The sequence below is a fragment of the Lathamus discolor genome, chromosome Z, assembly GCF_037157495.1.
Source record: "Lathamus discolor isolate bLatDis1 chromosome Z, bLatDis1.hap1, whole genome shotgun sequence".
NCBI lineage: Eukaryota > Metazoa > Chordata > Aves > Psittaciformes > Psittacidae > Lathamus > Lathamus discolor.
The window spans coordinates 53,245,601-53,266,588 of record NC_088909.1 but is presented as its reverse complement, the minus strand read 5'-3'; the positions used below and the strand labels follow the sequence as shown (position 1 = coordinate 53,266,588).

The 20,988-nt window shown below is 42.1% G+C and overlaps 1 protein-coding gene across 10 annotated transcripts in view; it reads right to left on the bottom strand.

Moving 5' to 3' along the window:
- Window positions 1-20,988, bottom strand: part of MOB3B (MOB kinase activator 3B) — an 81,788-nt gene that overhangs the window by 34,777 nt on the left and 26,023 nt on the right. For 7 of the 10 annotated variants that reach the window (XR_010608711.1, XR_010608709.1, XR_010608708.1 and 4 more), the window contains 2 exons: window positions 9,935-10,076; window positions 8,346-8,954 (listed from right to left, as the gene is read on the bottom strand). Coding sequence is in view for 1 of the 10 variants with exons in the window: in XM_065662495.1 (XP_065518567.1) it covers window positions 8,346-8,763 (418 nt within the window). In the remaining 9 variants the exon portion in view is untranslated. The remainder of the gene's footprint in view (window positions 1-8,345; window positions 8,955-9,934; window positions 10,077-20,988) is intronic. The other 3 variants (XR_010608713.1, XR_010608712.1, XR_010608714.1) reach the window with 1 other exon arrangement.

The window sequence follows — 20,988 nt, the reverse complement described above, 5'->3', positions numbered from 1 at the left end:
ATATCCTGATTCTTATAAGGCATCATGAAGCTAACTAAGCAGTACAATACCATCTTAATGTCACTAGCAAAAGAAGATTGCATAAAATATTTCAAAAGTTGCATTACTTTGACCTGAACCAACTTCTTTTGCAAGATTTATCTGCTAATAAAAATTCTGAATGAAAGTCAGTAAAAATCAAATGCACTACAGGATCAAAAGTTTTCAAAGAGATCAGATGAAATTAGTATTTTAAAACATACCTAGCCAAAAATGTTTGGTTTGTTCTACTATCAAAATCAGTTGAGGAACAGAGGCACGCTGCTTTAACTAGGGTAAAATTTTCTCTTCCTCTTTTTCTCAGATCTTTTACAGGGTTAATATACTTTGAATCCTTACATAATTCACCATCCATCCTTCAATTCCCTCTCACCACAGCTTGGAACATCAATGATCTTTGACAGCTCCGAAGAAACACCCTAGGCCCCACTAGTCATGGGCAACACCACCTTATCAAAACAAGTGTTTGTCCTGTTTTCAGCAGTAACAGTTATCTTTTTTCCTCTTATTAGCTGGTGCTGTGCTGTGTTTTGGCTTCAGTATAATCAACAACAACTAAAACATCGATGTGCTATAAGCACTGTTCTCAGACTAAAGCCAAAACACAGCACCGTACCAAGTATTAGGAAAAAACTTATCTATCCCAGCCAAAATCAAGACACTTTTACAGTTCCAGTAGAGTGCCACCACCTGTAAACACAGACAGGCTCGTTGAACCTCAAAAGGAGATTTCTACAAACACTAACTAAACACTTGCGAACTTAAGACAATGTGTTCTTTAGGCAAGCGGTTATTTGTACATGCCCTGAGATCCAGGTTCATCTGTTGGCTTTAAGAATGAACACGACTGATGGCAAAAGAAAGTACTGAGGAGGCTTTTCAGCCTACCACTCAGATTCAGCATAGATTTGTGCTTGAAAACATTATAATATTCAAAGACAAAATTATTACAGAATGTGTTCAACAAACTGATGCAACAAACATGCTGTATTGAGGGTAAAAACCTAGACAACATAGAGTGGTAAGACAGAGATGGCTGTTACATTCCATTTAGCCATAACAGATTGATACTACAGTACAGTGTGCTTCATATGCGTGGCACAGAACTTCACATACTAATTTCTGCACCAAGTCATACCTTCTGGCTATACCATGGCTACGAATTCGAAAAAAGATTTGAAACATGAACACTAAAAACAGAATACAGAAGACTAAACTAAATAAATTCATTTAAAAATCTGTTCTTTTTCAGTTGTTAAGACATTCTGCAGGTTCAGTCAAAGGTGCCTTTTAAGTTGTGTTTTAAGTCTGCATACAAGATGACTGAAGAGGACATAGAGGCATCACACTGATCCCACTGTGTGTTCATTCATTCAAAATTTGCTGCGGATGGCTCTTTACAAAAGACTTTGCTACAGTTTTAGAACTCCTCCAGACCATCACTGAGTCACAGTAAGTCCCAACAGAAGTCTTGCCACTGCTGCGGAGAAAATCACCTAACAACCAGGTAAATGGCAGATACAGATATCTGTCTCTATATAGATATATAGAGATTTATATAAATAAAAAGAAAAGCTCTCCCTGGTTATAGATCATGAAGCAGTATATACACTCCGTAATACTTTCACTCACTTCCTAGCAGTAAACTTCAGGTAGAATAAAGGCTGCATCAACCTGAATGAGAGCTGTTTGTGGCTCCCTGCCAAGTAAAAAAATTCTGTTTACAGCACAGATGTTTTCAGGATGCACTACAAAGCACTAAGCAGCTGCAGTATCTCCAGTCAGCTTTCTGGTGTAAAAAGGAGAACATGAAGCAGCTCTGAAATATTAAAAAGAGAAACTGAAGTGCAAAATATGTAGCCTCATTAGTCAGCATACAGATCAACCTTCCAGATCCACTTATCTTTAAATTACTGTTTTCAGTTAGATTTAAATGGTTCTAACTCAGAACATACAATTAGAACTTACTCTTCAATTTTTTTTGACAAAAGCTCTGTGTGTGATGGTTTCTACCATCCTGATTGATAATCGCTTTAGAAACCCCACAGCTTGGGGGAAAAGTGGAGAGAACATGGCCTCTGAAGGTAACTTCCCTAAACTATTCTTTGACTATGCAATTGTGCTAAAGCATCACGTTCCTGCTGTCAGAAAGCTGATTTGGGGGGGGGGGGGGGGGGAGGGGAGCAAGAGCGTCAGCAAAAAAACATAAATGTAAGGATATAATGATGGAAGAATCCCTAATACTACCATTGTCCATTTTATGTCTCTGCAGAGGCGTAAGTGTGCAACTGAGGAGGCACAGCTGAAGTACAAGCTAAATATTAAATATATAATGTAGGGCATTGTGGAATCACAAGGTTACATCCCACCTGCTTTGTGCTTTCTTTCCTTTTTCTTTCTGTCTTTTGCTCTGCTTCCTTTGTATTTTTCTCTTGTTAGCACCAAAATATTGCTCCATACAAGTGGTGGATTTCAAATGCAGCTCTGCCAGCCTCTAAGGCTGGCCCTTCGCCTCCTTGGTGTTTTGTATAAAAGAAAACTTTTATAGAGTCGAGTTTTTCGTCCAACAGTCTGATCTGGTTTTGATGCCTTATCAAGTTTCCTCATTAGCTTGACTATTTTTGTGAATTTCCTTATGCCAGTAAATTTATTTAGCATTTTTTGTTTTACTACAATTTGTATTATTCTCTCCTGTGATGAGAAAACTCCCAAAATCTTATTCTGACAAAAAGTAGAAAAAATAAGAAACAGTATTTTTCCTTAGGCACTCTTGACTCCGGTTTACATAGTCTGAATGTGAAGAATGGTAAAACTGATTTCATGAGGTTATCCTTACCCTTCTAACCCCCACAGTGAGACAGACATTAGCTGTGCCTACTGAAATTGCCACGAAGTTTAACTTCTACTACAGCATACTGAAAATTAACAATTTCTGATTCCTGGGTGATCCATGTAGATAAATGCAAACTGCTCAGAACTAGAAAGGAAAACAACGAGGTTGCTCCATCACAGTATTTGCAAAAAGGACAACTGCAGTTTCCCACAATAATACAAGCCCCAGGAAGAAATGGAACAATAATACTGCATTAAGACTTTCTGCATAAAGCTTTACAAAGACTATTTACAAAGACTCCCTTTTGGATGCTACATAAAATGCCCAAGGACAGTTCTTTCTCCGTGTCGACTAATTAGTATGCACGGAAGCCCACGAAAATTATGGCCAGCACTCCCTATGACTCCTAGGACTTGTTCAAGCACCAAAAAAATCCCCAAAACCACATCCAAGGTTATTATTGCTGGTCCTTTATAGTGACAAAATATACTGCCTGATTGAATACTTCAAATGAGGAAGGGGTACTTCAAGAAGCACAGAAAATTCTTAAGGAAGTTGGTTGTTTTGTAAAACTAGAAGAGCAGCTGTACTACTTGACAGCTGCTAAACACCAACCTTTGTAAAGTGGTAAAGCTTCTTAAAATAATTTAGTACACAACATAAGGTAACAAGCACAAGTTATATGGGATGCCCTACTATAACAAACATACATTTCTCACTGCAGTGTTACAAATTTTCTTACCTTTCTATTCCCCTTCTAGAAAATTTAAAATGAGTATTAGTAACAAAGCTACTAACTGGAGGAGAAAAAGCCAGTTGTACTCAGTGCTTAATGCAGCACTACAATAACTCAAAAGATCTATTACACTGCCAAACATAATGGAGATTTTCAGCTTGCCATCCACAAATGTGTGTGTCTTCTCTGAAACTTACAGCTCAGGCAGACAGACAACGGGGCACAGCAAATCAACTGGCTGCTGCTGTTTCAACCTGTCACCCTACTCCCTTCACATACTTCACTATCATTATGATACGTATGCCTGATCTACTCCTAAAAGTTAAATCAGAGCTCAGTTACTGTAATGTGCTGAGAAATGCAGTAGTTAGGGTACTGGTTCACAAGCAGGCCACAAGGGAAGGCACTGTCTGTCAGAAGCCTAAATTACTCTGTGATTCTGCAGTTCTACCCAGTAAAGCTCCAAGGGCCACAGCGCTCAATGTCTTACCATGCTGCACTCATGGTCTTTAATGAACACTTTAACATTGCAGCTGCTAGGGAACTATTTAAACATGACCCCATTTATATGTGAAGAGGCCTGTTCCGGTCTGGAGCTGTACTGAAGTTGTACTGTACACTCCCATCTGGACCTGTATTCCAACAGCTGTAGGTGTGCTTTGACAGAGTAACTTGTGGTACCAGACCTACACCAAGCAGTACTGACTTGACAGGTTCAGAGAGCAATTCCTTCCCCAGCAGCAGGAGAGGAATTCACTTCCACTACAGACTAACAGCACAGCCAGGAGCCTGGGAACAGATTCAGGGGTCCAGGTAACTTAGGGACATGCTCAGCAACATTTTTGTGCACCTCAGTGAAGGCAGAATATGGCTCTGACACTGGACAGTTTGTTTTTTTATTACTGAAAGAAGAGTGAAAGTTATCACTGGAAAAGTTTGTAATTGCCTATTTAATAGAAGCCAGAAATATAGCAAGTAACAGTTTATATGTAATATGACTGAAAATAAGTTTCTCAATTTGAAAATGTAAGACTAAACTACTGGAGCCAAACTATTGGAAAAATGTGGACTGAATTCTCTGAAGGAATAATACTTTAATGAGACCCCTAAATCCATGTGTGGCCTCCATAGCTATACATCTTCACGAGGCTGGAAGGCAGGTACTGTTCATTATCTGTTGCTATTTCAGATGAGCTTTTGTGGGTTTGATTTCGGGATAAAGCAAGAGATTAAACAACTTTCAAAGGTGGCTCTCATTTTTTTTGCAGGATCTCTGCAACTACCTGACACAGAACTCTGCCAAAGTAGAAACCCAGTGGTGTGTCTCACGCTACATCCCTGCTAAACTGGGTTTGGCAAACTACAGTGCTACTGGGGTATGTCTGAGGATGCCTCCTGTGGGAGAAATTTTCCCAGATCTTTAGGACAGCTCTAGCTAAGCAGTGAATACAGACTGCAGCTGGTGGAAAGAACTGGGCTTGCTTTTGTCTCTATCTATATATTTGGCCTACACGCTCTGAACTACTCACAATGACAGAAATTATTAATGCCCCCTGTTACGCCATACAGAATCAGTCTATCTTAGGAAGGTTTTGTGAAAAAAGATTCATATTTCAGATTCAGAAATCTCATTGGAAATCAATGACATTTGTCAGAACCCGTCTCTGTTCCCCCCTTATCTGCAAAACCTAATCTGATGATAAAAAACTCAGGGGAAATTACACTACCAACAAGATAAGATCCTGATACAGCCAATCCAACTTTTGAAAGCTTCTTTTTTTGAGGCTGCCCAAACATATGGTGGAAGCTGACAACTGGAGCCCACCAAAACCTGCAACTGCCCAATGGATCTACTGCTTCCCACAGTATTTCTTGAACCTGTTTACCAAAAAGAACAGAGATAAAAAAACAAGGGTGGGGAAGGGAGGAGAAAAGGTACTTTTGAGGCTATGAAGTATTTAAGTTATCCACACAAGCCTGGGAAAAAGATCCCTTGAAATGCGTTTAAAAAGTGAGACTACTAGATGCCTGGAAAACCTAGTATTTACTGATGAAAGAGTTTACCCTAAAGCTAAATAAAACTCCAGCACACTACAAAAATTCATGCTGGGGACTAATATGGATAGTTTCACCAGTGTGCCCTGAGCAGGGATACAGACTGAATTCTCCACTCTGCTTCTGCATTCCCAACTCACTGAGGGCTGAGACAGGTCAGGATATATCTGTGGCTACATACAGAACTTGTTTCCAGAGCTGTTGGCCTCTTAGGAGTACTAAATCCACGTAAAAATGGATAAAAGAAATTGAGAATAACAGAAGTAAGAGCAAAGAAATTAGTATGTTTAAAACCCTATCAGGTTTTGAGGCCATTTACAAAGACAGTCCATAAAGCCCTGCTACACAAAGAAGTGGTCCTAATATTCATCACCTGCTTTTGTCACCCGCACACAATATCTTGACAACTCTCCTGTTCCCATACCAGCTCCACTTTCTCCTGCCAGCCACCTCAGTTTTAGTAGGAAAGTGGCTGGAAGAAGAGTGAATAGACCAGAATGACTAGGAAAAGCAGAGAGGAAACAGCATCAGACCACAGGAAGTACAGAGACCTGTAAGAGGCTCTAGTGAAACCAGAGTGGTATTAAAGGTGTGCCTTGTTTGGGTGCTGTAGCACTGTTATTCATTTCGGCAGCGAGAAACAGCAGCTGAATGCATCACCCTGAAGCGCTGCAATTCACTCAAGGACATTGTTTGCTGTAGCCTTTCAGGTTTCTGCCCAGTGTAGGCTTATTTCCCTTGCCTTTCATGCCAGTAATCATGCCAGTGTAAAACACTGAGAGGGTTAAATATAACGTTCATGACAACTTACAACTCAAGTGTATTTGATGGTTTAGGTTTTTTTTTTAACAACAGAGGATCACCACCACCAAAAAAAAAAAAAAAAGGCAAAAAAAAGCAAAAAAAAAAAAAAAAAAAGTCCACCAAGCCTAGCTATCCCTGTCCTGCCTATCCTGAAATGAGTGATTTTCCTTGAAAGTAGCTCCTCAATGAAAGCTGCATTTGATCACAGTTCTTGAAATCCCTTTTTAGATAGTACACATGAGACATATCAAATGAAAGAGGACAAGTTTAATACGATTAAACTGAAGAAAATATGTTCATATTTCTGTGGACAGATCCTATCAAGCTAACTCTGGATCTCTTCACCAAACTCATTTGCTAATGGAAAGGTTATCCCAAACCCCATTCACTGGACATACACTTTTACCAGAACAATTCTCTGCAGACCATATGCTACAAAGATCCAAAGCAATAATTATGCTCTTTCAGTTACAGCCACTCAATGCCTTAAAGCTGCTGTCCTATTAGTAAGGATATACCTAAGCCTGTTTTGTTTTCACAGCTGAGTATATCATCTTTCAAGACCTGTTTCAACTTCTTTGAAGAATGAACAATCATCATTTTCACCATCATTAATTTCTCTGAGTGAAAATAAAGGTTAATTTATTAATATTAATAAAGCTTCAATACTAAACCTACATAGGGTAAATTTAGATTACATATTAGGAGGCCTTCTTTCTACCCACTAGTGTAGAAAAGTGATAGGAACTGGCAAACAAACCACAAGTATGTCTGCAGAGTTACAGCTGTCAAGGCCAAGAACAAGATTATTTTAAAGGTCAGAAAATACTGATAGACAGTCTCTTGATGTGCCATCTACCAACTAACCACAAACTGCAGTTGCACATAAACTGCAAAATATTGGGCTGAATTAATTTATGAGCATTATTCTTGTTTGTTACTCATCTGGGCTGAGTACATATATATGACATCTCACATTTCCTACAGCAAGCTCCCATCTTTCTGACTTGCAACAAGTGAAACAGGACTCATTACCTAAAATTGCCAAAAAATACACAGGTATGCTGACATCTCTAAGGTACAACATTTTGGGGGTTGTTTTATTACATGCAGCCACAGCTAAAGATTCAGGCTGCTTACACTACACAAAGCAAACTTCTGCAAAGTTCTCTTCATGCAGAGGAAACTATTCCAGCAACAATACTTCCCCTATCCACCCCATCTTCAGAAAAACTAACAATAGTATTATAAAAGGAAAACTGTGTAGCTCATCTGGGCTGTCTGGTTAAACTATAGCAAAGCTTGTTAGTTATATATAGTCTTAGAAACAGTACTTGGGAGAACAATTCACTACTCAGTTCCTCAGATTTGGATGAGAAATCAAGAGAGGGTGGGAGGCCAGAGTTCACTGCATTCCTGAGTCTCCACTGCCTTGTACGGCACACAACTGTACATACTTTTAAGGGAAGATATCACTCCAATTATGCTTTGCTTTCTGTCCATTCTACATCGGATATAAGTGCCTAAGTGCCTAGGCAAAGTGCAAAGCAATGTAAACTAGCTTTCAACAATGTAAATTAGCTTTCAACCACCTAATAACACAATATGACCACCCTTAGTGATTAACCTGAGAGGCTTACCAAGGACAAACGGAATGATAACATTTTAGGCTAACATACCCCATCATTAACCTCGCAAAAAGACACAGTTAACACTTCATACATTTGACACTATTCCTGCAAGACACCTTCCTCCTTTTCTCCTGCTGTTTAAAGGCCTGAATTTCACAATCACTAAAAAAAGAGGGTGGGAAGCGAACACGCTTAGTACACAGCATGAAAGGCAGTTTATGCTTTAGGACTTCTTTCTTGCACTTACCTACATTTGTAGGAAAGAGATGCTCATTGTTGATTTGTGCCTCAATCCAGTCCATAAGAAGATTCATATACTGGGGTGCTGGCAATGCTGTGGGCTTCTTGTATTTCATGTCGTCCTGCCACCGATACTCATACTTAGGGCCTCCAGCCATCACTGGGCAGGTCTTCTCTGTGCAGAACTCACAGATAGTTCCATAAATGAGGTTGATCCTATTGAAGAAGTCAACAACATGAACAGCAACCCAGTCATTTTGGTCTTCTCCACTAGGCAACTGCACAGCTGCTTTCAAGTCCACGCCTGAGTGCAGAGATGCCTGTGCTCGTTTGTGAAGTTCAAACCTCTGGGTTCCAGGTTCAAACCTGCGTTTTGGGCGGAAAGTCTTGTCTTTATTAAAGACTTGCTTGAGTGCAGTGGACATGTCTGCTAATCTTCTGCTCTGCAGCAGCTGGCAGAAAAGCAAGGCTGAGATTTAATGCAGGTACCTGAAAGCAGTTGCTCTCTAACACAGGTCCTCCAAGCCTTGCTGTTTCTCTCACAGAAGCTTGTATTGACTTCAGAGCAGTCTGCTAGCTCTTCCTCTGGAAAGCCTTCCTTAAAGGCTTCATGTCCCTGAGAATGTGGAAACAGTAAACATTAGTGATAAGCTCAAGTCTGGCCCTGTCGGTTTGTTACTGTTTTACTTCTCTGTTTTTTTTTTAAGTATCTACTCAAATAGAGGCTTCGTAAGTTACCAGAAAGATGAGAATTCAGTAAGTCTTGCATAATCTTTCCATCTTTAGATATTTTTTAAACTGTTTTCATTTTGCTGCCTTTTTACAGTGAGTGCATACTACACAACTGTATGTATCAGTTTATAGTAGACAAAATACTATGTTACAATGTAGAAGTCTCTAACCACTCCTGAAGTGACAGATAGTGCCCCTAAGCATTCATTATGGCTACAGCACCCTTCTCTAGGAAAAAAATCTCCGAGCAAGATTTTCCATATTTGTTCTCTACTTTTAATTAACAAGCTATTTGTTTCTGCAAACCTCGTAGATCCTACTTACAGTGAAACCTACGGTACTGCACAGAAATAACTTCTGTTTTCCCACAGAACTGCACAGAGATTGTTATTTCTCTAGATGTACCTTCAAGAATTCAGTAGTGGTCTTAATTTTCTATTAGATTGGGTAGACCGACTGAAAAGCAAAAGTGACGCTGCTGCTTTATAGCTCTATTCATCTCCTCTACAGGGGAATCCTTGTCACTGTCATTCTTACAAAAGAAAAGAGCCTAGATTTTGCATTATTCCATCTAACCTACTCTGGCAACAAAAAATAGCTTTAACAGCCAAAAAAAAAAAAAAAAAAATAAAAAATTACTGCATTAAAACCTTGCTTGTTCTTACATGTATGTGCAGAAGAGTATTATCATCAGTAAACGCAGACGATTAGAAGGCAATTGGGTAGACAGGGGATATCTCAATTAGACTTTTATTTTAGTACTGAAGATTTTATGATTAAAGATAGAGAATAAACATTTAATGCATAATTTAAATTAAATAACACAGTATATTTTAAATTTGCACAGCACTACAAAAATCTTACCCTATCAGTGGCTGATGAATTCTCGTCATGGGACTATTCATGCTTCACTGTTTCCCTTTACAGAAATCATGTCCACGAAAATTTTACCAGGCTGTGTGTGGAAAGCACTAAATTCTTCTGAAGACAGTTGCCCAAAGCTTTGCTGAGGGGCAGAAAGGAAGATAAAGAGGTGTTTCCTTTTTCTTAAGCACCACAAGAAAGCAAGACATACCTAAGTAAAAAGAAATCTGGTGTGCTAGACCCCATCCCCACACAAAAGAACATAAATGCCATAAAAAGTACTCTCCCAAATAGCTGAAAGGTCAGCATTCCCTTTTGCTGATGCCATGATGGAGGGATACTTCAATCATGAGTTTATGAACAGTCATTCTTTCTGTGCCAGCAAAATACAGTAAATCCAGGGATGAACTACCAGCAGACTACTGTCCTATTTGACATGTTCCATGGATTTGCACAAAGTGCTTCACACTGTCCCGCATGACATCCTTGTCACTAAACTGGAGAGACATCAGTTTGACAGGTGGACTACTCGGTGGATAAAGAACTGGCAGGATGGCGCATGCAAAGACTTGTGTTCAAAGTCTCAATGTCCAGCTGGAGACCAGTAACGAGTGGTGCCCCTCGGGGATCGGTGTTGGGACCTATCTTGTCCAACATCTTTGTCGCTGACACGGACAGTGGGATTGAGTGTGCCCTCAGCAAGTTTGCTGATGACGCTAAGCTGTGTGGTTCGGTTGATATGCTGGAGGGAAGGAATGCCATCCAGAGGGGCCTTGACACGCTTGTGAGGTGGGCTGATATCAATCTTATGAAGTTTAAGCATGACAAGTGTAAGGTCCTACACGTCGATCAGGGCAAACCCAGGCACAGCTACAGGTTGGGCAGAGAAGAGATTCAGAGCAGCCCTGTGGAGAAGGACTTGGGAGTGTTGGTCAATGAGAAACTTAATGTGAGCTGTTAGTGTGTGCTCGCAGCCTAGAAACCAGTTGCATCCTGGGCTGTATCAAAAGGAGTGTGACCAGCAGGTCGAAGGAGGTGATCCTGCCCCTCTGCTCTCGTGAGACCTCACCTGGAGTATTGTGTGCAGTTCTGGTGTCCTCAACATAAAAAGGACATGGAACTGCTGGAACAAGTCCAGAGGAGGGCCACGAGGATGATCAGGGGACTGGAGCACCTCCCGTATGAAGACAGGCTGAGAAAGTTGGGGCTTTTCAGCCTGGAGAAGAGAAGGCTGCATGGAGACCTCATAGCAGCCTTCCAGTATCTGAAGGGGTCCTACAAGGATGCTGTAGAGGGACTCTTCATTAGGGACTGTAGTGACAGGACAAGGGGTAACGGGTTAAAACTTAAACAGGGGAAGTTTAGATTGGATTTAAGGAGGAAATTCTTTCCTGTTAGGGTGGTGAGGCACTGGAATGGGTTGCCCAGGGAAGGTGTGAGTGCTCCATCCCTGGCAGTTTTCAAGGCCAGGTTGGATGGAGCCTTGGGTGACATGGTTTAGTGTGAAGTGTCCCTGCCCATGGCAGGGGGTTGGAACTGGATGATCTTGAGGTCCTTTCCAACCCTAACTATTCTGAGATTCTGTGTTCAAACACAGAGGTCCTGAAACCTGCCAAGAGTCAGGGAAGGAAGACACTAAACTAAACTAGCCTTGAACAATTAAGTGTCACTGGCAGGAAATGAAGGCACTTTAAAGATACAACTTTGTGCTACAGTTTGCTGTTTGTTACTGAGACACATAACCTCCAGCTCTCAAATGCTCTATAAGAGCATTTGAGGCACTCAGATGTTTATTTAAAAGCTTTTCAAAGAATAATACTGCTGCAAAGACGGAGCTTGCGACTGACACACTTTGGAGATGGCATGGAGCCAATGGCCCAGTTTGTAATAATAAGGATGTTAGCTTCAGGGTTTTACAGCTCAGGTAACTAGTTTTCCTCCCACTTTAATATACCTGGCACTCTGATGTGGCTACTTTTGACTCTCTTCCTCACCTGTAAATATTCACCAGAACATGCAAGGAGATTTTATTTTAAACAACAAACTGAGCACCAATTAGAACTCATCTTCAAAAGACACATTTTGAAGCACAGTACTCACTGCTGTAAACCTTTCCCCCCCCCCCCCAAAAAAAAAACAAAAAAAGAAAAAAAAACCCCATGTTTTAGAAGCTATTTTCTACTGAATATGCAAACATAATCAATCATAATAAACACGTACTCTTCACCACTCCTCTTCCTACATTCAGTAAGTCCACATAACACCATTAATGTAGAGAAAAAGCAACCAAAACATTCAGCAAATAAACCATCACCTCAAGTCAAAGGAATCACATGTTGAAATTGTCTGTGGAAGCACACATACAACATAGGCAAATTCAACCCAAAGACTAATCCAAAAGGTTACTATGCAGCCAAATGAAACTCTTCTTTAATTCATCAAGGCGGAATCAGAACAAGAATTTCCTATATATTTCCTGTCTGGAAAGTCTCCTGTCCAGTGTCCCGCAATAAAAGCTAAGGCTTTTCTTCTTTCATCTATCACTACGCAATAAAAACCTACACACTATCTTTACAAAGCTGGACTGCAGAAGTCAAACTCACAGTTTAACTGCTCTTAGACACTTAGCTCTGCTAGGAGCTGATTTTTTTCTCTCTCTTAAAATGTTACTGAAAGTTATGCAAACCCAGGGGATGGATAGACTTGTTTTCTCCTTCATTTTCATGTGCAAGAATAGAAAACTGAGAAGTATATGACCTGAATTTCACAGAAATACTGCAGTGGATCAGCCATTTAAAGAATTTTTTGCATCCTGTTCCCTGACGGTGTTTGCTACCTAATTAACCGTCTTCTTTGCTCAAGAGCTAGCAGAAATAAAGAAATAAACAAGAATCTTGAGATACCCCCTCACCTCTGAAACAGACTGCGGGTTATACAGCTGCCCCTACTCCCCCCACTCAAGCAACCAGCTCAGTTAGGCTTTTCTGAACAGTTACAAACGGCATCAACATTACTTCCCTGGAATGAAGAAGCTTTCACTTCATTGGCAAGAGACAAGAAGAACAGGCTCACCCAATTTTCACCGGAGATTAAATAAAAACTCTTTAGGTTTGGATCCTTCAGAAGCTGAAGCCAATAGGAAAGCTCTAGAGAAGTCTGTGAGCTCTAAAAGCATCTTGACTGTTTCTGCAATAAACTGATGGTAGTTTATGGTAGGATGGCCACTCCTCTGCTTTGGACTGAATCACTAAGACACTGCAGGAACTCATTCTCCATTAGGCTTTCAACACATTGTTGCATTGTGTTTGTATCAACGATCAGTGAGTAGAGGTTCATCACTCCATCCCAAATTACGCACTGTCAATTAAAACTTTCTAGTCTTGGACTTAAAAAGCAAAGATTTTGCTTCAAAATCACATACAATTAGCAAAAGGAAAGCTCATCAGATAGACTCAACAACAAATGGTGAGCAAAACCTCATTTTTAAAGCACTGAGAATGTAACCTGGCTTGCTAGGTACCACTTTCACTCTCATGACACTTTTCATCTGACAAGAAAGAGAATGCTCCCAGTTTCATTATCTCAAATAATGCCAGCAGAACTGCTCCTGACTTATACCTGTGTCAAAGGTGATAGAAACTGGCTCTTGATCTTTTATGACAAGTCCTCCAGGGCATGAAGAATGGCATTGTGGCACATAGTATTTGGTTCGATGGCATGCAGAGCCAAGGTTCTGGATGTTCTTCTGAACTAGATGCTTTTGGTACAGGCAGCTCAGGTAGATAACTCCTTCTGACACTTCAGCTTCTCTTTTCAGAGCAATGCACTTCTGAAGATGTGTGACAGCCACCAACAACTTTTCCCAAGGGACTATTGCATGGCATGAATAATGCAGTTGGGTGAATTGCTGCCAGAGCCATGACTGAGGATGGTACCTTTATCCATGGTGTCAGCATCGTAATAATCAATGCTGTCCCCAGCTTTATGTATAAACATTCACATATAGAGACAGCAACTCAGTCTAAATGTCAGGTATTCCAAGCCAACATATGGAAATAATAAACCAGTCCCATGCATGCAGATTCCACTAAAAGAAACCACACACAACAAAACAGACACCACAGTCACCATCACGCTTGAGTCACTGCTGAGTTAGTTAGAAACACGCTATATCATTTCGTCATGTATTTTCTATTAAATCACAGGTAATAAGAATGTAAAATGACACACGGTTTATAAACACCTTTCATCAGAGCACTCTAGTGAGCATTACGCAACTTTAGAAAGCTGCTACGAAGGTAACTGGCATAATTCCCATTTTATTAATCAAGAAAGTGAGGAGACATTACTTCTACGTCACCAAACACACAGTAAGATCTCTATCCAGACAGACACTGTCTGAAAAGCAACTGCATCAGCTGATTTTTTACGTTTCTTTCTAAAATATGTCTCCATTTAGAGCAATTGTACAGTCTGATCCAAAGCCAGCTGAAGCCTGTAGGAAAGCACATATTTGATCCAAATCCCATTAGTGTCCAACATTTTGTAGACTTCTCATGTTTGGCTTCCTGCTTGACTATCCACATAAGAAGCCATTTTACTACGGCTACATCAGACAACTGTGCCAGGAACTGCTTTATATGGAGGCACATACACATACCATGCTCCTTTCTAATCAGGCAAATATATTTCTTCTACCTCCAGCCTCTTGATTGACAGCCATTATACCCACACAATGAACTATATTGTGTATCATACTACACAATGAACAGGTTCTCTGTTTAACACACTGAAGTACAAAGAATTATTCAGTATGGAAAAGCCTGACCTGAAATCTGAAAATACCTTTTCCTGTTTACAAAGTAAAAATTATCCAGGTGAGTAGAAACAATAATATTCCATGTATCCTATTTGCATACTTAAATTTGTTCGGTTCTCCTAAGTTTCACTTGAAATCACAAGGAAAAAAAATGTGCAATTTTTTTATTCACAGCAAAACCTTCAGGATATGAGAACACATTCTTCAATGGACAAAAAAAACCCTCCCATACTAACATATAATTACGCGAGGAGATTAAGGTTTGCCTTATGCTTGTGCCAGAGTTGAAAGGGAAAGGAAAAAAGATCAAAGCAAACTTAGGTTACTGATAAAATGCATCTTAAAAGCAGTGTACCCAAACACAGGAACAGGGTTCTAAGGGCCAGTGTATCTTTTCCTACATTCCGTCCTAGCCTCAATAATCTTGCAAGATCCATAAAGACTAAGCTCCCAGAACTGTGTCTATTACTATAAGACTTCAAAGAAGTATACAAAGATACATAACGTAAATGCTCCATCCCTGGCAGTGTTCAAGGCCAGGTTGGGCAGCCTTGGGCGACATGGTCTACCGTGAAGCGTCCCTGCTCATGGCAGGGGGGTTGAAACTAGATGTTCCTTTGTCATCAGGAATTTAAGGTCTTAACCCTCTACAGACTGGCAGTCCTGCAGAGGTACGTGTGGCTGCAATTTTTTTCTGAAAAGTCAGCCCTGCCTCTCCTCCTCCCCTTTCATGTTCCTGCTTTCTTTTTACCTCCTGCCCAGGTGTTTATACATCCTCTTGCAGGGAACTGTAGGAGACCAAGACCGCAGTAATTAAATAAACCATCTATTTTTCATCTCAATCAACTTCTTTGATCCCCTGCTTACCCACAAAGCACAGGGAAGAGAACTGAATATGAAAGGCAGAGGATGAGACACATGGAACAGAAAACCTGTGGGAGTGTTTTTTTCAGCCATGACCACTTTAGGGAATCACAGTATTTGCCATGGTCATTTCAGACCTTCTAAACCTTTAAAGCAGGTGGGGAACTCCCTTTAGCTCAGTCAGCTACCACAGCTGAAGTTTCACAGACTGACAGATCACACAGTGAAGCATGCAGCTCTGAGAGTCCCTTTGAATGCTGTTTGTTTTGGATTTTTTTTGTTAAATACCCAGGTTCTTCCAATTATCTCCTTCTTTCATCGGCTTTTACAGGTCTGAGCTCTGACTAGCATGTGTGCAAGCACAGGCATTAAACCACAGTCTCTATAAGTACACAGCCTCTGCTTTCAGCTACCAAGTGTTTGTGACCTGCCATATCCTTCCAACACCAGCAAAGCAAAGCCTTTGTGCATGCATCTACCTCATTTCACCAGCTGCTGTTACAATCATTGCTCTTGTAACATTTACCATACTGGTGGATTGTGTAGTTCAGCTCACTTAACTGCAGCAAGAGTAGCAATAGAACCAGCTAATAGAACCAGAATCAACTGTTTCTGCCAGAATCTTCCAGGCTCTTTGGTTGGAACCCTTGCCACAACAGCGTATGGCTGTTACACTTCTGTAGCTTGCTTATAGCAGCATTTGCTTCAACACAAGAACTTTTATCCATCATTTCTTTAGAAACAACATTCAGAGGACAGGTGAAAGGAATAAGAAAATTTTCATGGCCTGGAAGAAGAGGAGGAGATACAAATTAAATTACATAGTGATTTTCCATGATAATATAAATTTGATTCCTCCAGTCTGTTTCATTTCTGACTCCAACCTGTTTCTGAAGATGAAATTTTGACTATGCTGCAGTCAGTGCAAGCTCTGACACTGACTTCAACAGAGCTAAAATTTCACTTTGACACTCTGAACACTCTCCTTTGACAAGACAGTAAAAACTCCTTCTTAAACTGTGGTTTAATTTCACAAATATCTTTGTTCTGTTTCAACTTAATTCACTCCTAAATCTATATCCTGGCTTTAAAAGCACTGACACAACTGAGTACACAGTGAGAGAGTTACAATATGATAACTTGTGCATTCCTATACTCTTCAGAACATTCACACAATTCCCATACAAAAGCCTAAAACCAAATCCATGGAAGTCTGTTGAAAAAAATACTAGTCAGGTCATGCGAGTGGTAGGGCACAGCAAAACATGAACACAAGAATGTGGTCTCTGACCTCACATTTCAGACCTTAGTCTTCTCCTTGTGTACAGATCAACCAGAGAGCAACCTGCTAGGTACAACCTTCCTTTACAGAGCAATACAACATATTCTCTGCTAGAAGCCAGCAGCTCATCCTGTAGAATTTCAAGTGCCCTACTCTGCATGCAGTAGCCAAACTGAAGTTTTATTTTTGGTCTAAATCTTAGCTTTAGGAGACTGTATATGTGTTCTGCTTTCAGAAAAAAAAAGTCTAAATCATATGTTTCATATCAGTGACATTTCAATTAAAACCACTGATTTTCTTGTGCAAAAGAAACAGAGATACAAAGGCAGAGTCATGTACAAAGGCAGTACACTAAGCTGGCAGAGACAAATTGAAAGAAACTCCATGGAGAAAGCAGGACTTCTTGCAAGCATAGATACTGGAAATGAGGTGTAAGAAGGTCAGCTGACATCCACTAAGACCCTTTATTTAGCCTCAGTCTAGCTTACAGACCAAAGCCCAAGATAATATGGGGAGAGTGGACAGGAGAAAGGCAGATTAGCAACACTGTGCCCCAGCAATTGTCCTAAACGCCTCAGGATTTCAGAGATGTTTTCCAAAGCAAAGACCTGCAAAGAAGGCTATGTTCAGCTGGTGCATTGCACCCTTCCTAACAAACACTGGTAATTCTCAACATGGGCATGACGGTTTTCATTTACAAAAAGTAACCCTCAACTCCATGTTGCTGAGACGAAGTTAGCTTAAAATCATGTGGGAGTCAGTAACTGATGAGTCAGTCAAGCCTGACCTATGCAGACCCTCAAACTGACCGCAATAACTCCAAACTGGGTGGGATTGCTGTGGGCACTAACCACTACAGGAGGAGGACAGTGAAAGTAGCTTCAGTATTAATAGAGGAGACATAGGATTTATTTGTATTTATAAAGCAGGACTGATCAAGACACAGAAAAATGCATAGTTCTTTACAAATGGAGCAGTATGGAAAAACTCCAGATAATTTAACTGAAAGTATCATTCAATTATTTATACCATAAATATAAAATCTTGTCCCAAAATGGTGTTCCAGCAGCTGCTGGGCCCGATCCATCGACTTTAAACCACAGTACTGCATAGCTATGAGAAAAGCTAACAGCATCAAACAACAGAATAAATCTTGGTTTCCCAGGGTTTACATCAAAGTGCTCAATATAGTAGGCTGGGAGAGAGTGGCAGCAACCACAGCTGATTATGTATGTTTTCAAACTCACACCAAGGAGACATAAAGTCAAGGTATTTAAACACTGGGGCAGAACCTGTTGGAGAGAGGCAGTTGATCCAAACCCAACCAACACTGACCAATGGTCATGGCAGGTACACCAGCAGCTCCCGCTCCTCCTGGTGCCCCTGCCCTCCGGGGAACCCCCCAGCCAGCTCTGCCTGCCTGTGTCTCACCCCACCACCTCTCTCTGCTTCTCTCAACAGAGAGGATTCCCCTCCAGCATCCGATGCTATTGGAAGTGTCTGGTCTGAGCTCCACTGCTCTGACCACACAGCATTCAGTCCTTACCTGCATGTTACCCCCTGTCTGGGGCTCCCGGTGTCCTTGGAGCCTGCCAGGACCAGCCTGTCCCCTATCAGCTGGCACAGGGGGTGTCAGGGCCCCTCAGAGCCCTGGGGCAGCAGCTGCAGCTCCCCTCTGCGGTGCTGTCCCACCCGTGGCATAACTTGCCTGTGTCCATGTACAGGAGGTGGACCCCAGGAAGGACAGGGCAGCCATGGAGGTCAGCATCCCCACTAGCCTGTCCCAGCCCTGCTGACCCCCAGAACCACCATGCAGCCCAGAGATGAGGCCTGGGGGATTGAGGAGCCTGAGAAGAGGCAACCATTTCAGTGGTGACTACAAAGTCCCTTTGCTGCCCAGGATTGGTACTGCTCAGCTGCTGCAGCACGCACTCTTGGAAAGCCCCAAGCTGATGGCCAGTCTGGGTAAAACTGGACTTGTGGCACTCAAGCCACCATCATTTATGATTCCATAAGCAACAGTGCAATTAGAACTGGAGCACTGTTCCCCCTCCCAGACTGCGGCAACCAACAGCATCCACTTCTCTGCCCCACTGCACCCATGCGCATTAGTACCTGTATTTGAGAGTTACCTCTGCAGCTGAAATAATGCTCCACATTGTTCCTCACTGTCCTGAAGAACTGCAGAGCTGTGCCTGCTGTCACAAATAAAACCATGCTCCACCACTGACCTGGTGGATAGTACCTCTGCACAGCCAAAGCTATTCCCATGCTTGGGGATCTTCTGCACCCTCTTTGAGGAAGAGGCTGAACTGAAGCACGTTCTCTCTCACACGGAGATGGCGTCCAGCAGCTTAGCACCCACTTACACCATCGTGCAACCCAACTGGTGCCTATTTATGGAAGCCTTTGAGAACTTCAAAGAATTTTAATATCCCTTGAATACCCTTGAAGCCAACCTGTTCCTTTTGCTGAGAACAAGCATGTTTCTGCACAGGGTTCATGCCTCACTTAAGGCTCAACAACTAAGAATGTCACCAAGAGATCTTTCCCAAGGCTGGACAGCCATAAGTGGCAGGGTGTGTGGGACAGTAGAGGCAAGTACCCAGGCCAGGGGCACCTTCAGTGCTTGGAACTTCACCCCTGAACAACTGTAAGATCTGGACAAACTAGTAAAACCCTTAGAAAAGGTGTGCTGTAGTCCCGGCACCACCAGAGAAAGAAATCACAGAAACCTGCTGTGGCTGAGCCCATGTCTACCCAGCCCAGCGCAACACTATTCAGTAACCTCAAGGGGAAAAAGACGTCTCTGAATCTGATGGCAACGCAGCAGACACAGCGGCTACTCCAACCCCAGCAATAAGCTCTGTGCCCACACCAGCTAAAGCAACAGACACTGCAACTGCTGTCTGTCGCTGGGGTGGACCAGCTGTAGCCATTGCTGTTACTCCAACCCAAGCAAGAGGCACTGCAGCTACTTCTTCCCCAGTAACAGACACTGCAGCTGCTGCAATTACAGCGACAGCAACTGCCACTAGTGCCTATCGCTGGGGATGGACCAGCCGTAGTCACTGCACCTCCTCCAACCCAGCAACAGGCACGGCAGCTATTCCAGCCACAACGACACATGAGTCACGTGGAAGAAATTGGTATGAAGTTTGACTGATTGATGGCTTGGCTTCGCAAGTGAAGATTTGGGAAGGGCTTCGACACGCTTACTACAAGCATGCTGACCAAGGGCATGTGGGATATGCAAATCTGGTTGGAAAAGGGTGCTTAGGCAATCAGGGAGTGTCCGACCAGGACTGACATCTTCTGGGCAATCATGAGCGACCCATGCCCTGATCCACCTGCATGCAAGGCTGGATCTGCAGCTTCCCATGCACCTTGTCACCTGCCATTTCCACCCTCACCTGTCGCTATGGACAAGTGAGAGTAAGCCGTACCAGCCTGCACAGTGGATTTTTTAGCTGAGGGCAGTATGCGCAGAACTGACCCCAACCTTTACACCTGAGGTTTATCTGCCAGGGCCTAGCGAACTAGGATGGTGACAAGAAAGTCTGCAGGTCGTAGGCTTTGTAAGAGTGTCCTCTTAGATGGAAGACCTTACAAGGACAGATGAGTTCCATCAGCCCGGGTTTGAAGATAGGAGTTTTCCTTCTCCTGTGAGGAAGGCCTGTCTTTGCTAACTAAGATTCAGGATGGGCTTTAACCTGCACATTCTGAGCAAGACTGTCATTTCCTGGGTCAATCTTGAGCGACCGCCATCGGGAGCCCACCGAGGCACCAGCAGCACTGTGGTTATCACTACATCTAGGCGCGATTCTGACTTAGAGGCGTTCAGTCATAAGCCCGCAGATGGTAGCCTCGTGCCAGTGGCTCCTCAGCCAAGCGCATGCACCGGGGGTCTGAACCTGCGGTTCCTCTCACACTGAGCAGGATTACTATTGCAACAGCACATCATCAGTAGGGTAAGCATTGGATTGTTCGCCCACTAATAGGTAACATGAGCTGGGGTATGAAGTACACCATTGTTATATGCCAACACACTGGCAATACTGGAGACATGTAGAGGCTTCAGTGGTGAAT